General features: G+C 45.0%; 1 protein-coding gene across 1 annotated transcript; it reads right to left on the bottom strand.

Annotated features, from left to right (window-relative positions):
• Nucleotides 1-9,064: 9,064 nt before the first annotated feature.
• On the bottom strand, nucleotides 9,065-9,997 carry LOC141065407 (olfactory receptor 2D3-like). Its single transcript, XM_073557871.1, has one exon. It carries the CDS (start codon nucleotides 9,995-9,997, stop codon nucleotides 9,065-9,067), a length of 933 nt encoding a protein of 310 aa, XP_073413972.1.
• Between the last annotated feature and the right edge of the window lie 6,928 nt (nucleotides 9,998-16,925).

The raw sequence follows: 16,925 nt of genomic DNA, 5'->3' as shown, positions 1-16,925 counted from the left end.
TTGTGCGTTTGCGTTTTTTTACAGATTTTGGAAAAACCCCACAAAAAAGAAAAAACAACCATTCAACAACACACAAGACCAATGGGACTGCATTGTGGGTGTGGTATGTTAATATATAGACCCTGTCTACAGTATTCTTCACATTTGCTTGATTCTTCTCGTGACCATGGATCTGCGCTGGAAGAGTTTTCACTTCAACTTGGATTTGGACATCGCGATGGCTCAGGCGTATGCAGTTGCTTGCCATGAACAAAGGAAGAGAGAGAGGCAGCGAAGATGGCGGCGTATGTGGATACATCCGATTGTTGAACTCCGGGAGAGCCGTGGGGCATACCACACCCTCTACCGCGAGCTCCAGTCAAACCCGGAGAAATTTACAGATTATATCCGGATGTCCCACGAAAATTTCATGGATTTGCTTGCTCGTGTCCAACAATCCATCCGGAGACAGGACACACAGCTCCGTCGTGCAATTCCTCCTGAGGAACGGCTACTGGTGACATTACGGTATGTTTTAAAAACCAAGGGGTGCGGTCTGATGTTTTTTTTTTAAATTTAGTATTCAAAACCTTGGGTAATTAGTTTTCGTGAATGTACTAATATTTTATTTTATAGTTTTTTAAAATAATATACATAAATATTAATTTTACTTCTTTGTCTGTTCACAGATTCCTGGCGACTGGAGAAACCTTATCTTCACTACACTTCCAGTACCGTATTGGAATCTCTACCTTGTCTGGAATTGTTGCTGACACCTGCCGGGCTCTCTGGAATGTTCTTTGTCCAGAATTTATGCCCCTGCCCACCGCTGAAAAGTGGATGGAAATTGCTGACAAATTCTGGACAGTATGCAATTTTCCCAACTGTTTGGGAGCTGTTGATGGTAAACACATACGGATCATCAAACCCCAAAGAACGGGATCTGAGTACTATAATTACAAAAAGTACTTTTCAATAGTACTCATGGCGATTGCGGATGCCGGATGTATGTTTGTAGCAGTGGACATCGGAGCATTTGGCCGTGGTAATGACTCACAGGCTTTTAAAAACTCAGACATGGGCCGGAGGTTGTATGGCAACCAATTTAATTTCCCTATGCCACGGCCTCTTCCTCACACCGAAGCTCCGCCACTGCCCTTTGTAATGGTTGGCGATGAGGCTTTTCAAATGTGCGGAAACTTACTGAAACCCTACTCCAGCCGTGACTTGGACCACACCAAAAAAATATTTAATTACAGGCTGACCAGGGCCAGAAGAACTGTCGAGTGTGCTTTTGGGATTCTTGTCTCCAGATGGCGAATTCTGGGCACGGCCATTAATCTTAAACTTGAAACAGTCGATGAGGTGGTGAAGGCCTGTGTGGTTCTAAATAACTTTGTGATGGCTAAAGAGCACCCGACCTTTGAACTGGACGATGATGCTCCCAACCCATTGCCTGAATTCACTCAGCACACTCTCAGGTCATCCGTTGAAGTTGGCCAAATGAGGGACCAATTTGCGGCCTACTTTATTTCTGATGTAGGACGGGTGCACTGGCAAGATGAAATGGTGTAATGTTTTTGTTTGTTTATGGTAATAAAAAACCTTATTTGATACCATTACTGAGTGCACTATATTTTTTAAACTCAAATTAAATAAAAAACTTCCCATGTATAACTGAATTTTTTGATGTTCACACACCTGGGCAGGTAAATACACATATGAGTTAAAATGCAGCATTGCTAGTCTGCGTGAAATATATTGGAACGAGCAAAGCTGCAGGCCATGAATCAGGAAACCAAATTTTTTCAAGAGAAAATTGTGCAACTAGTTGAAAAAAAAGTATGTGATTTTCTCAAAACACAACCCTCAAAACCCAACCCCAATGAAAGTCAATGGGGAATACAAGTCAGCATTGAGTGGATGAATGTAATCTGCTCCATTCCAACTTACAAGTTATTACACTAGGCCTTGGAATGACTATACTAGGCCGTGGTATTTCAAATATGAGTATAGTAGGCCTTGGGCCTACTAGTATAGTCATATGTGAAATACCACGGCCTAGTATAGTCATACCAAGGCCTACTCGATTTTTACCAACTAGGATCTTGTTTCACGAAAAACAAACTGGTGAAACTAGAAAGAAACTTATTTTTTAGACAAGTTTCAACAGTTTGTTTTTCATGAAACCAGATTCTAGTTGGTAAAACTAGAGTTATTACACTAGGCCTTGGAATGACTACACTAGGCCGTGGTATTTCAAATATGAGTATAGTAGGCCTTGGGGCTAGTAGTATAGTAATATGTGAAATACCACGGCCTAGTATAGTCATACCAAGGCCTACTGTAATAACTCGATTTTTAACAACTAGCATCTTGTTTCACAAAAAACAAACTGGTGAAACTAGAAAGAAACTTATTTTTTAGACAAGTTTCAACAGTTTGTTTTTCATGAAACCAGATCCAAGTTGGTAAAACTAGAGTTATTACACTAGGCCTTGGTATGACTATACTAGTCCGTGTTATTTCACATATGACTATACTAGGCCTTGGGTTGGTTTTTAACATGTATTTACCCATCAGTGTGTGTGAGCGGCGCAAACAACATTAATGAAACTTTGTAATGGTGAACCACAAATGTAAATTTATTTTTAATCACAAAAATAAACCAAAAAATTATTTTTTACGGCGTTTGGGGGCAGATGGTTTCAATTTGGGGGTGTGCAGGGAATATGCAACACTTGCAGTTGAAGACGGTGTTTGAGGGGAAGGGGCAACAAAACTTGTGGGGGAAGGTAGTCCAGTTAAGGGAATTAAACTAGGAACACTTGGAGGAGAGGAAATCTGTTCAGGTACATTAGTTGTAATGGCATGTCGCCATAGGCTTGTGTGCCTGGACCGACTTTGGCCCAATGCCCGCCTTGATAGATTTCGCCTTGAACTAGGGGCAAATATTGAGTGTAGGTCCCCCGTCTGCTGGTGTGGCTGCTGCTGCTGCTGAGGTGGCTGCTGCTGCTGAGGTGGCGGCTGCTGCTGAGGTGGCTGCTGCTGCTGCTGAGGTGGCTGCTGCTGCTGCTGAGGTGGTTGCTGCTGCTGCTGAGGTGGCTGCTGCTGCTGCTGCTGAGGTGGCTGCTGCTGCTGCTGAGGTGGCTGCTGCTGAGGTGGCTGCTGCTGCTGAGGTGGCTGCAGCTGCTGCTCTTCGTTGGCAGTGCTCGTCCTTGCAGGAGGACTGGTGGCGGCAGTGATGGTCCAGGTTTGCAGAGTGGTGGTGGCAGGGCTACTACATGTTGTTGTAGCGGCAGGGCTGTTCCATGTTTGCCTAGTGGTGGCTGAGCTCCACGCATGCATGGGAGTGGCGGTGGTGCTCCAGACAGGAGCAGCGCTTGCCATGGTGGTGTCGGTGAAGTGACCAGCTGCACTCAGACTTGTGGTGGTGTAACGGTGGGTGTCCTGGCTTTGAATAGAGGTGTCCGTGCAGTGGTATGCAGCACAAGTCGGTAGTGAGGTGAAGCGAGTCAATGGTGGCACAGGTGGAAATGACACCACTGACTGCTGACCGTACCGATTATGCTGCATAGCCTGCAAGAAAGCATTGTTGCAGGCCTGCAGCACATTCAGCTGTTGCTCAGGACTAAGGTGTTCCGCCATGCCCTTTTCAATCTTACTAAAAAAATGGTGTGCTGGTCTGTTGAGGTCGGCCTCCAGACGGTCAAGGCGCTGTTCTACAGAATTGAAGCGGTGTTCAAAGTGGTTAAAACCACGTTCCATGAGTGCAAAACCGCTTTCAACTCTGTCGGACAGTGACTTGAGGCTGGAATTAAAGGCCTCGCTCAAATGCATAAACTCGGGCAAGACATTCCTGTCCAAGGCCCTCTGCCGCTGGCGGGTAGTGCCCGCATAACCAGTGGCAGAGACCTGGGACAGGGGAACACCTGATGGCCCAGCTTCCTGGTCACCAGCTGTGTGTGTGGCTGACCTGCAAGGTGCTTCCTGGCTGTCGGATGGCTGGGACGGGTCAGAGGACGTCCGAGGAAGGACCGCTCCAGGGCCAGGTTGCAGGGTGCTGCTCCAGGTGCTGTGGAAGAAAGGAAAATCATTACTACCATGCCTTTACAAGAAGCATCAGCTGTGGATTAGAAAAACACAGATTAATAAAAATAAAAACCCAAAATTTATAATACTTACGATCTCGTGGCAAGGACCGGTCTTAGGAACTGCAACGCGTGATAGTGACGATATCTAGTTCTGGTCCTTGACGCAGATCCACTGCGAACCTGGCCCTCAGCACGAACATCACTGTTGAAGCGGTCCTTGATCGAACGCCAACGTGTTCGGACTTTGTCCACTGTTGTTAAAAAAAAAACAGTGCCGTCAAGGACAACAGTCACTGCGGCACAATATAGCAATACAATACTCAAAGCAGTCACTGTAGACCCCGATGACACTGTTGGGTTTCCTGCTAGAATACACCTAGCACGAAACCCAACAGTGCCGTCAAGGACAACAGTCACTGCGGCACAATGTAGCAATACAATACTCAAAGCAGTCACTGTAGACCCCGATGACACTGTTGGGTTTCCTGCAAGAATACATCTAGCACGAAACCCAACAGTGCCGTCAAGGACAACAGTCACTGCGGCACAATGTAGCAATACAATACTCAAAGCAGTCACTGTAGACCCCGATGACACTGTTGGGTTTCCTGCTAGAATACACCTAGCACGAAACCCAACAGTGCCATCAAGGACAACAGTCACTGCGGCACAATGTAGCAATACAATACTCAAAGCAGTCACTGTAGACCCCGATGACACTGTTGGGTTCCCTGCTAAAATACACCTAGCACGAAACACAACAGTGCCGTCAAGGACAACAGTCACTGCAGCACAATGTAGCAATACAATACTCAAAGCAGTCACTGTAGACCCCGATGACACTGTTGGGTTTCCTGCTAGAATACGCCTAGCACGAAACCCAACAGTGCCGTCAAGGACAACAGTCACTGCGGCACAATACAGAGCAGGGAAATACTCACTAAACGCCTTTTTGGAGGATGCTGTGGTGCTGTCCCAGCCATCCATCAACGCTCCGGCCACCTCATTCCATAGCCGCCGGGTCACCACAATGTCCTTGTGCAGCCGGTCACGGCTGTCCCACAACGGCGAACGCTCCTGGACCAGGCTGATGAGCTGCTCATTATCCAGGTAGACGTCTTCATCCCGTTGTGGAACCTAGACAAAACACATTCATTAGAATAATCAAATTTAAATTGAATAAAAAGTTACAAAAAAAGAAACATCAAAAAGAGTAAAAATAGAAGATAAAAAATAAAGAACATTACAAATCATTTGATACATACATTCCGTATCACCACCGGGACTTGGCTTCGCTGCTCCTGCTCTTCGCCCTCACTAGTCCCGTCCGCAGAAGATGATGATGACGATGTCTTAAAAAAGTAGAAAAAAACGTAAGAGATTTGGAGAAGCAGCAGATATACTTACCAGATGCACGAAAATAATCACCTCACGGTCTGCTTGCGCCAATTCCTGCCGCGATGGGGAATACTCGGATTCTGAAGACATACTGCATGTAAAAATAATAAAAATCATTAGTACATACATAATTTAAAAGGACAGGCATATAATGTAATATACTCACATTCTTCGCTGATAGAAGATGGGTTCCTTGTTGACTGTCTGCTCTCCAATCTGTCAGTGTAGTAGTGGCAGAGTTTTGGCAGGCACCTCCTTTATATAGACTTTTTTTTTTTGACTTTAGAAGATTATAACTAGTACAACAAGTGGACACCACCAAAAAAACGCAGCGCTAAAAAAACGCTTACATGCGCATGCCAGTGCGCACGTATGCGCATCCATAGGCTATAATGGCCATTTTTAGCGCAAAATGTGCGCATACGTGCGCATGCGCTTTTTTGCAGGGCCAAAAAATGCAACATGCTGCGTCTGTAAAATACAAACGCACACCCCAAAAAAACGCAGCGCATGAAAATCGCATACGTGCGCATGCCAGCGCGCAGGTATGCGCACCCATGTTAAATATAGGGGAAAAAACGCATGCGCACGTATGCGTTTTTTTACAGCGCAAAAAAACGCAAATGTGAAACCAGCCTTAGTGTTCTTATTCCTGAACACCTGCTAACCAGTATAAGAAACACTAATTTTGCTAAGAGTGTGTGGTACTACACTTTAATATGAGCTAATGTGGCCTACACAACTCTAAAGTGGAATGTTTGGTGAACTTTATTTCCTTTTTTTGTTTTTTTTTGGGAAAAATAAAAGGATGTGACCAAAGTTTGAAAGCTATAGTATCACAAACTTTTTGGAGCGATTACAATGCAGGAAGCTAACCTACAATGCAATTGATGAGGCTCCAAAAAATAGGGTGATACTAGTCTGGCTTGCCCTGAAGGGCACAAGCCAGCAAAAAGGCTCCTCTATCTAATCCTATATAGTGTTTGCAACCAACCAATGACAATGGATGCGGATGGAAGCACACTATTATAGGAGCAAAAATCTGGACAAATTAGCTGCAAAAAAAGGACTATGTATGAGGCAGCGACACACGCTGAGCGGACTACAACCAGCGGTGGCTGTAGAACACACTGCAACGGGAGCTGCACTCACACACAGAGAGACCTATCAGACAGCCAAAATCAGTGCAGAGAAATGGGCTATAGCACTGAAAGGCTGCTGAAAGGCTCCGCTGTCCACTCCTTTAGTGTTTGCAACCAATGTATATGGATACGTATGGAAGCACACTATACAGGAGAAAAAAAAGCAGCAATAAAAGAAAAATGTGTATGAGGCAGACACACGCTGGGCGGCCTACAAGCAGACGTGCCTGCAGGACACACTACACAGCGTGGGTCTGCACTCACGCAGCCCTTGCAGACAGCTATTAAAACAGCGCTGCTGGGCTAATAAAATGCTACAGTGGTGGATTATGTAGCCTGGGTAGAGCAATAGATATGTTTGATGATCGCTATTTCTAACTGTCCCTCACAGTCTTCAACAGCAGCCTGTCCCTAACTGAATTCACTGCAGAGTGAACCCGAAATGGCGGCTGCTGCGGTTTTTATAGTGCATCATGACATCATTTCAGCAGCCAATCACAGCCATGCCAGTAGTTATCATGCCTACATGCCTAAAAGGATGTGCCCACACTTCTGAGGATCCCCATTGGCTGAATCAAATCGAGCGGGCTCCTAGCATTATGGGAACTTCCGATTTTGGTATTTAATATGAAAAAAGTATCGGAACTAAGTATCAGAATTCTGATACAGCTAATATCGGCTGATACCCGATACTTGCGGTATCGGAATGCTCAACACTAGTCTCCATATCTTATTTGTCTCCACACGTGAGAAATAATTACTGAACGTAGTAGATTAAAGAAAACTGGTAACGTACAACACAGGGACGGCTCAGGGGCCACACAAGCACAAAAACCACACCGGTACAGGGACACAGTGGCCATGTAGGCACAGGAACCACACTAGCACAGTAACGACACCAGCACATGGGCCGCACAGGGACCACATGGGTACAGGGACCACATGGGCACAGATCACACAAGTACAGGGATAACACAGTCACAAGGGCCGCACGGGTCACAGGGAATGCATGGGCACTGGTACCATATGAGAACAAGGACTACACTGGCACAGGGACCACATAAGCACAGGGACTATGCCAGCATGGGCACCACGCCAGTACAGGGACCACACCAGCATAGGGTCCATATGAAAACAGGACCCACACCAGTACAGGGTTCACACAACTGAGGTCCATACCGGCATAAAGACCACATGGCAACAGGATACACACTGGTTTAGGGACCACACAAGCACAGGAACAACAAGAGCACAGGGACCATATTGACATAAGAGCCAAAATAGTATAGGGTTCACATGGGTGCAGGGACCAGAACAGTACAAGGGCTACACTGGTATAGAGACCACATGGACACAGGGTCCACACCACTTTAGGAACCTCACTAGCACTAGGACCACTCTAGCATAGGGACCTTACAAGCAAAAGGACTGCACCAGCACATGAGCTCACCTAAGGAGACGCCACTGTGCTCCTCATCTCACTGTCCACTCCACCCAGTTTAGCATAGTTCAGGATTGTAATACAGGATGGGCCTACAGGTCATTCAGGCCCTACATACTATGGTCTCTCCCAGGCTACAGGGATCCTCCTCATGCTGCACGTCTTACTACAGCCACCTCGGGGTTGTTACACACCACCCTAGCCCATCATTGGTTCCCTTATTGGTCTGACGGTTACCATAACCGTCGGAGCTAGAGTCTACGCTGATTGTGCTGTCTGCCTACTCTGCCACTTTCCACTCAGTCTTGAGGCCCTTCTTGGCACAAAGAGACCATACTACTTCCATCGCCACCACTCACTGTCTGACAGTCCATTGTCCTTCTCAGTTCTACACAGGCCCCTGTTAGAACATCATGTCTACAGCAACAACACTCAGTCTCCTTCACATCACTATAGAGTGAAAGATTAATCAATTAAGGTGGTCCGAACAAGGTCTACAGTATTTACTGCAAAGACCTTCATCACCACATACTATATGTCCACCCTCTCCCAGAATGGCATCTAACCTCCTCCCTAAATGGGCTCTTCAATGTATGTATACAAACATGCTCCATTCACAGCCATCTTTCAGCTCAGTCCTCTAACTTGAAGCTTGTGGGCCCCAATGCAAAATTTCTAAAAGGGCCTCAACCATTAAGGTTCTTTAGTAGTATTGGTATTCTACTATGTGCCAAAGGGACCTTTTGATTTTTCCTAGGCTCAAGGGCTTAAATGCAACTGCAACCACAACATGCACTTTAGTTGCGTCCTTCATTAAATTCCCTCTTTTGCCCAATTACAGAGCCACATGTACGCACTCCAGCTGACCTGCAAAGAAAAGAACACAGTGCAACTCCATGCATGTAAATGGTACAACCAGTAACATCTGAGAAGCCCCTTTAAGAAAATAGACCACAGTAATGCTCAGTCCATAGGTTGCATCCACAAAAAATGGGGCATCGAACATGAGGCTAGGATTTCATTGTGGATCTCTTGAGATGTTGAATGGCCCCTTGAACATCTTTATTTCTTAGGCTGTAGATAATGGGGTTCAGCATTGGGGTGACCATGGTATAAAACACCGATAAAAGCTTATCCGATAAGTGCCCCGAATATTGGGGCTTCATATACATTATAATAGCTGTGCCATAGAAGAGGACGACTATGATCAAGTGGGAGATGCAAGTGGAGAAAGCCTTGTATCTGCTAGAGCGGATCTTCAGAACTGCCAGGATGATGTGACCATATGAGTAAAGGATACATGAGAAAGGAACCAGGAGAAATATGTAGCTCCCAACCAACTTCACCGCAACCACATTAAAGAGGGAAAGATCATTGCATGAGAGTTCCATTAATGACGGAGCTTCACAGAAGAAGTGGTCAATTGGAGTGAACTTACAAAATGTGAGTTGACACAGAAGGTAAATGTCCACCGACGATATGACGCTTCCTGTCAGCCATGAAGCACTTATCATTACAACACAAGTCATTGTCTTCATGATCACATTGCAAGGTAAGGGATTACTGATGGCGACGTATCGATCATAAGCCATAAAAGCCAAGAGAACGCACTCAGTCTCACCAAGAAGAAGGAAGCCATACATCTGGACCAAGCAACCAATGTAGGAAATGCTCTTCTTCTCCATGAAGAAATTGACAAGCATCTTGGGAATGATAATGGAGGTGAAGCAGATATCCAGGAAGGACAAGTTAGCTAGGAAGATATACATAGAATTGTGCAGCTGACGGTCATATCTTACCACCACGATGAGCAGAAGATTCCCAGCCATGGTGGTTATACACAGGATCAAGAATATCTGAAAAAGTAGAACTTGTACAACGTGGTCAGTGGAAAATCCCAGAAGAATGAATTCTGTCACATGGCTGTCATTTCCCTTTTCCATGTTGAGAAAGGTTTATAGATTGGACCAAGATGAACTGAAGAAAAATCTGAAAAAATAGATTCCAAGAACATGCTCTGTTATGAATGAGTCACCGTAGGAGGCAAACACAAAAATAGTCGCTACGTCCTGAAAACCAGAGAAGTTGGCAGCTATCAGATTGCAGACCCCTGAACCTATCAACACAACTAGCAGAAGCCGTGGGGGGTTCCTACGGTGCCCTAGACACCTCGATCACAGCCGGAGAGCTAAATAGCCTAAAGACAGAAAGGGAAATCTAAACTGCCCCAGAGCAGACCCCAAAGTAATAGGCAGCCCCCAACATATAATGACGGTGAAGCAAGATGAAAAAACACTTACATAGATAGAAAGATAGGCTGAGCAAACGATGGGGCCCAAGCTAACTAAATAGGACAGGAAAGGAAGGTTGCTGTCTGCAATCTGCCAAAACCCTATCAAAGACCAGAGCCAACAGACTGATATGGAAAAAAGCCCTGAAGACGCTAGGCTTCAAAAATACTATATCAGTACTCAGGTATTTTCTGAAGACAGAGCTAATAGGAATTCAGCTCACCCCAGCAGGGAATGGCAGAAATCCAGAAAAACAAAGCAAAACAAAATCAAAGCACAAATGAAAAAAGCAGAGCAGAAAACTTAGCTTTTGAGGAGCAGGAATCCAGACTGGTCTCCAAGAATCCCTCAGAGAAATCACCCGCAAGGCAGAAGGGCGTCGCCGGCCTTATATGCAGTCTGTGACTCCACTCAGCCAGTCATCATCATTAGGCTCAGGTGCTTGATAATCAGGCTCGCTACCTTCCTTTACCAGAAGAGGGAGTTCACCAGACCTCAGCAGCGAAGGGGAAAATGAACTCACAACAGTACCTCCCCCTTGAGGAGGGGTCACCGAACCCTCAACCACGCCTCCAGGGCGATCAGGGTGAGCCCGATGAAAGGCACGCACCAATCTTTTGGCATGAATATCAGAGGCAGAGACCCAGGAATTATCCTCCTGACCATAACCCTTCCACTTAACCAAATACTGGAGTCTCCGTCTAGCCAGACAGGAATCCAGTATTTTCTCTACCTCATATTCCATGTTACCTTCAACCAATACAGGATCCGGAGGTGCCACCCCAGGAACAACTGGTTCAACAAACCTCTTCAACAAGGACTTGTGGAACACATTATGGATTTTAAATGTGACAGGAAGAGCCAAACAAAAAGAGACCGGATTAATAATCTCCAAAATCTTGTAAGGTCCAATAAATCTAGTCTTAAACTTAGGAGAAGCCACCTTCATAGCAATATTTTTTGATGATAACCACACCAAATCACCAACCTTAAACTGGGGACCAATGGTCCTATGTCGGTTGGAAAACCGCTGGGCCTTTTCCTGGGAGAGAGATAACTTATCCACCACTTGGTCCCAGATCTGGTGCATTCTCTCCACCACAGTGTCAACACCTGGGCAGGCAGAAGGCTCCACCTGCCCTGAAGAAAATCGAGGATGAAACCCAAAGTTACAAAAAAAAGGTGACATCAAAGTGGCAGAACTAGCTCTATTATTTAAAGCAAATTCGGCCAAGGGCAAAAATGAAACCCAATCATCCTGATCAGCGGAAATAAAACATCTCAAATACGACTCCAAGGTCTGGTTTGTTCTCTCTGTCTACCCATTGGTCTGAGGGTGAAAAGCAGAGGAGAAGGACAACTGAATTCCCAGCTTGGAAGAGAAAGTCCTCCAAAATCTAGACACAAACTGAACTCCTCTGTCAGATACAATGTTCTCAGGAATCCCATGCAAGCGAACCACCTGTTGCAAAAACAGGGGCACCAACTCAGAGGAAGACGGCAACTTAGGGAGTGGTACAAGATGAACCATCTTAGAGAACCTATCACAAATCACCCAAATAACAGTCATTCTTTGAGAGACAGGCATATCAGAGATGAAATCCATTGAAATATGGGTCCATGGCCTCCTGGGGATTGGCAAAGGCATCAATAACCCACTAGAGTGAGAACAAGCTTTAGACCTGGAGCAAGTCCCACAGGACTGCACAAAATTCCTGACATCATGAGACAAGGTGGGCCACCAAAAAGACCAACTCACCAGATCTCTAGTACCAAAAATACCTGGATGACCGGCCAATGCAGAGCAATGAACTTCAGACAGCACTCTCATCTTCCACTGGTCAGGAACATACAACTTTCCACTGGGATAACACTCAGGTTTGTCCTCCTGGAACTCTTCCAGAGCACGTCTCAAATCGGGCGAGATGGCAGAAAGAACTACCCCTTCGCCTAAGATGGTAGCAGGCTTGGTCACCACAGGAGAATCAGCAAAGAAGCTCCTAGAGAGGGAGTCTGCCTTGACATTCTTAGTTCCAGGAAGAAAAGAGACCACAAAATCAAAACTTGTAAAAAACAAGGCCCACCTAGCCTGTCTAGGGTTCAAGCGTTTAGCCGACTCTAGGTAAATCAAATTCTTGTGGTCAGTGAGGACCACGACTTGATGTTTAGCTCCCTCCAACCAATGTCTCCACTCCTCAAATGCCCATTTCATGGCCAACAGTTCCCGATTCCCCACATCGTAGTTACGTTCAGATGGAGAGAACTTTCGGGAAAAGAAAGCACAGGGATTCATTTTAGATGTTACAGGATCCTTTTGGGACAAAACAGCTCCTGCACCAATCTCAGAAGCATCCACCTCTACCTGGAACGGGAGTGAGACATCAGGTTGCCGCAAAACCGGGGCGGAGGTGAATCTTCGCTTCAGCTCCTGAAAGGAAGAAACAGCCTCCGGAGACCAATTCAACACATCAGCACCCTTCTTAGTCAGATCAGTCAATGGCTTGGCAATACTAGAAAATTTTGCTATAAATTTACGAAAAAAATTAGCAAAACCCAAAAACTTCTGGAGGGCATTCAAAGAAGTGGACTGAACCCAATCATAAATGGCCTGTACCTTGGCCGGGTCCATTTCAATAGTTGACGGAGACAAAATAAATCCCAAAAATGAAATCCTCTGTACTCCAAAAAGGCATTTCGATCCTTTGACATACAGGGAATTCTCCCTCAAGATCCGGAACACAGTCTGAATATGTTCCACATGAGAATCCCAATCCTTGGAGAAGATCAAAATATCATCCAGATAGATAATCAAAAATTTAGCGACAAAGTCTCGGAAAATATCGTTCATGAAGCACTGGAAGACAGAAGGGGCATTAGTGAGCCCAAAAGGCATCACCAGGTACTCAAAATGTCCCTCCGGGGTATTAAACGCCGTCTTCCATTCATCCCCATGCTTAATGCGGATAAGATTATACGCCCCCCTGAGGTCAAGCTTGGTAAACCAGCAAGCACCTTTAACTCTAGAGAATAGATCCGAAATCAGGGGTAACGGATACTGATATTTAACCGTAATTTTGTTGAGGGCACGATAATCAATACAAGGCCTTAATGAACCATCCTTTTTGGCCACGAAAAAAACCCGGCACCTTAGGGTGAAGAGGATGGTCTAATATGGCCCTTCTCCAACGCCTCCTTAATATAGGATCGCATAGCCTCGTGCTCGGGTACAGATAAATTGAAGAGCCGACCCTTGGGAAATTTACACCCCGGGTTCAGTTCAATTGCACAATCATAACTCCTATGAGGAGGCAAAGACGCAGACTCATTCTCACTAAATACATCATAAAAGTCCGCCAAATAGTCAGGAACATCATGCGACTGAGGAGAGGTGGAAAAAAACGGAGCCTCACTAAAGGCACACCGACAACCCCAACTCACCACAGACACAGATTTCCAATCCAAAACTGGGTTATGAATTTGTAACCAGGGAAACCCCAGAACAATGGTATCATGCAGATTATGCAACACCAAAAATCTGCAATTTTCTTGATGGTCTGGGGCAACCCGCATAACCACCTGGGTCCAAAACTGAGGTTTATTTTTCACCAAAGGAGTAGCATCAATCCCCCTCAAAGGGATAGGCGTCTGCAGAGGTGTCATCGGAAATCCACAACGTTTAGCAAAATCCAAGTCCATTAGATTTAGAGCTGCTCCCGAATCCACAAAAGCCTTGGCGGAAAATGTGGACAGGGAGCAGATCAGAGTAATAGCCAGAAGAAACTTAGGTTGAACACCACCAACAGAAAACGTGTGTGCAAAACGTTTCTCTCGTTTAGGGCAGACAGAAATAATATGCGAGGCATCTCCACAGAAAAAACACAACTTATTACGCCTTCTGAACTCCTGACGCTGCTCCCTGGACAAAACTCTATCACATTGCATAGGTTCAGACACCTGTTCAACTGGTGGCAACACCTCTCGTGCAATCCTGCGTTCACGCAAACGCCGATCAACCTGAATGGCTAATGACATAGAATCGTCCAGACCAGAGGGAACAGGAAATCCCACCATAGTATCTTTTATGGCTTCTGACAAACCCTTCCGAAAGAGAGCAGCCAAGGCATTATCATTCCAGGTAGTAAGGACCGCCCACTTTCGGAATTTTTGACAGTACAATTCTGCAGAATCTCGACCCTGGTTCAATGCCAACAGGGTCTTTTCAGCCTGATCAATAGCATTAGGTTCATCATACAACAACCCCAAGGCTTGAAAAAATGCGTTCACATTAGTCAGAATAGGATCATCTGGTTTCAAAGAAAACGCCCAATCCTGGGGATCGCCACGCAGCAAAGAGATGACAATTTTAACCTGCTGCGCGGAGCTCCCTGACGAGTTAGGCTTCAAGGCAAAAAATAATTTACAATTATTTTTGAAATTCAAAAATTTAGACCGATCCCCAAAAAATACATCAGGTGTAGGGATCTTTGGTTCAACAGCATGTGAACTAGCAAGGTAGGCGGAAATTCCCCGCACTTCAGCAGCGAGCTGCTCCACACGATCAGATAATTGCTTTATCTCCATTGAGAGAAAAAAAAATTCCCCCTACGGCCTCAGAGATATAGAGGAAAAAATATACACTTTTTTTTTCTTTTTTACAATTCCTTCCTACTATTGAGAACCCTAGGATCTGCGGTATGGCGGGTGATTCTGTTATGATTGAATCACCGTAAGAGGCAGACACAAAAATAGTCGCTACGTCCAGAAAACCAGAGAAGTTGGCAGCTATCAGATTGCAGACCCCTGAACCTATCAACACAACTAGCAGTAGCCGTGGGGGGTTCCTACGGTGCCCTAGACCCCTCGATCACAGCCGGAGAGCTAAATAGCCTAAAGACAGAAAGGGAAATCTAAACTGCCCCAGAGCAGACCCCAAAGTAATTGGCAGCCCCCAACATATAATGACAGTGAAGCAAGATGAAAAAACACTTACATAGATAGAAAGATAGGCTGAGCAAACGATGGGGCCCAAGCTAACTAAATAGGACAGGAAAGGAAGGTTGCTGTCTGCAATCTGCCAAAACCCTATCAAAGACCAGAGCCAACAGACTGATATGGAAAAAAGCCCTGAAGACGCTAGGCTTCAAAAATACTATATCAGTCTGTTACTCCACTCAGCCAGTCATCATCATTAGGCTCAGGTGCTTGATAATCAGGCTCGCTACCTTCCTTTACCAGAAGAGGGAGTTCACCAGACCTCAGCAGCGAAGGGGAAAATGAACTCATAACAATGCTCATAGTCAGAAGCAATTTTGAACAAATGCTATTTTTTATATCTACTTTACATAATGATATTTTTGTTCCCTATATTGTTGCATGTGTTTCACGTAGGGGTGCCACGTCACTCGGAGGACCCTCTAATGGTCTGAATTAAAAGGGGACAGGTTTCTACCCATTATTTAATATCTTAGGAAGAGCGAGGAGTGAGCGGGTGTGCAAAAGATATTGGCTTGTGCCCATCACAAAAGAGCGTTACACTGAGTAACCTGGGAGGTGCAATGTAATGATTGCAGAGGGGACTAGTGAGGGAGAGCTGGGATTGGTATTAGCAATGTCCAGTCTGGACTGCCGGGAGCACGTAAAGAATATCTGCAAGGAAAGATCATGGCGGTGCCAAACTGGACTGTCCCAATACCCTATTGTGATACCAGAGGAGCCATCATTGTCTCAGGTTAAAGCTGTACTCTACTGATACTATGGGTCTTGCACCTCTATGACTATGAGGCTTGTATCAAGAACGGGTATAATTTCTAACTATACATTGAGTATTCTGGGCTTTCAGTGTCCTCGTGAGTATGAGATGGTAGAATATTTTCTTGGCTTCATCCTATGATCCAGTGTGTGTTATAATTAGTCAAATATAACAAAGTGGGTAATATTCCATAACATACAACAGCGATACTAAATGACTCCTCCTACTTTTTATGGTATGGAGGATCTCGGAAATAATCAGAATCAATATTCCAGCTGAGGCTTCAGTGAGGAGACAGAAAATAAATGTTATCCTGGACATAATATGATGAGAAGATGACGATACTGCGAGGAGATGTGTGAAGCAGACGGCCCTCATCAATATGGGACAATCACATGAATCAGGAGCCGGAGGAAACCTGCAGACCCAAACACAAGACAGGTCATTCTGGAAAAAACAATCTTATATAATGGTATAAAAATTAGGCTAATACTACAACTACAATACTACCAATAGCAGAAAATACATTATAATATACAACCCTAAATCCAAAAGAGTTGGGTCTCTGTGTATAGAATGCAAAGAAATCAAGAATGTGATCATCTGGAAATCTCTCTTATGGTCATACTTTACCACACAGAACATAGAAGAGATCAGAAGTTGAGCTTTGGACATTTTTCCATTTCATTTGAAAAATTATGTCATTTAATATATAATGGCAGTGACACTTTTCACAAAAGTTAGGACAGGGTTAACACAAAGCTGGAAAAGTCACATGACTGATTAAAAAGAGCATGTAAGAGAGGCAGAGTCTCTCCAGGAGCAAAGATA

This window comes from Dendrobates tinctorius, unplaced genomic scaffold (genome assembly GCF_039654945.1).
Source record: "Dendrobates tinctorius isolate UK_male_01 unplaced genomic scaffold, ASM3965494v1 ptg000251l, whole genome shotgun sequence".
NCBI lineage: Eukaryota > Metazoa > Chordata > Amphibia > Anura > Dendrobatidae > Dendrobates > Dendrobates tinctorius.
The sequence above is the reverse complement of the archived record's forward strand: the minus strand, read 5'-3'. Positions and strand labels throughout refer to the sequence as shown.

What these genes read in the sequence shown, in the direction of transcription:
- LOC141065407 (XM_073557871.1), bottom strand. Translation starts at nt 9,997, where the DNA reads ATGGAAAAGGGAAATGACAGCCATGTGACAGAATTCATTCTTCTGGGA.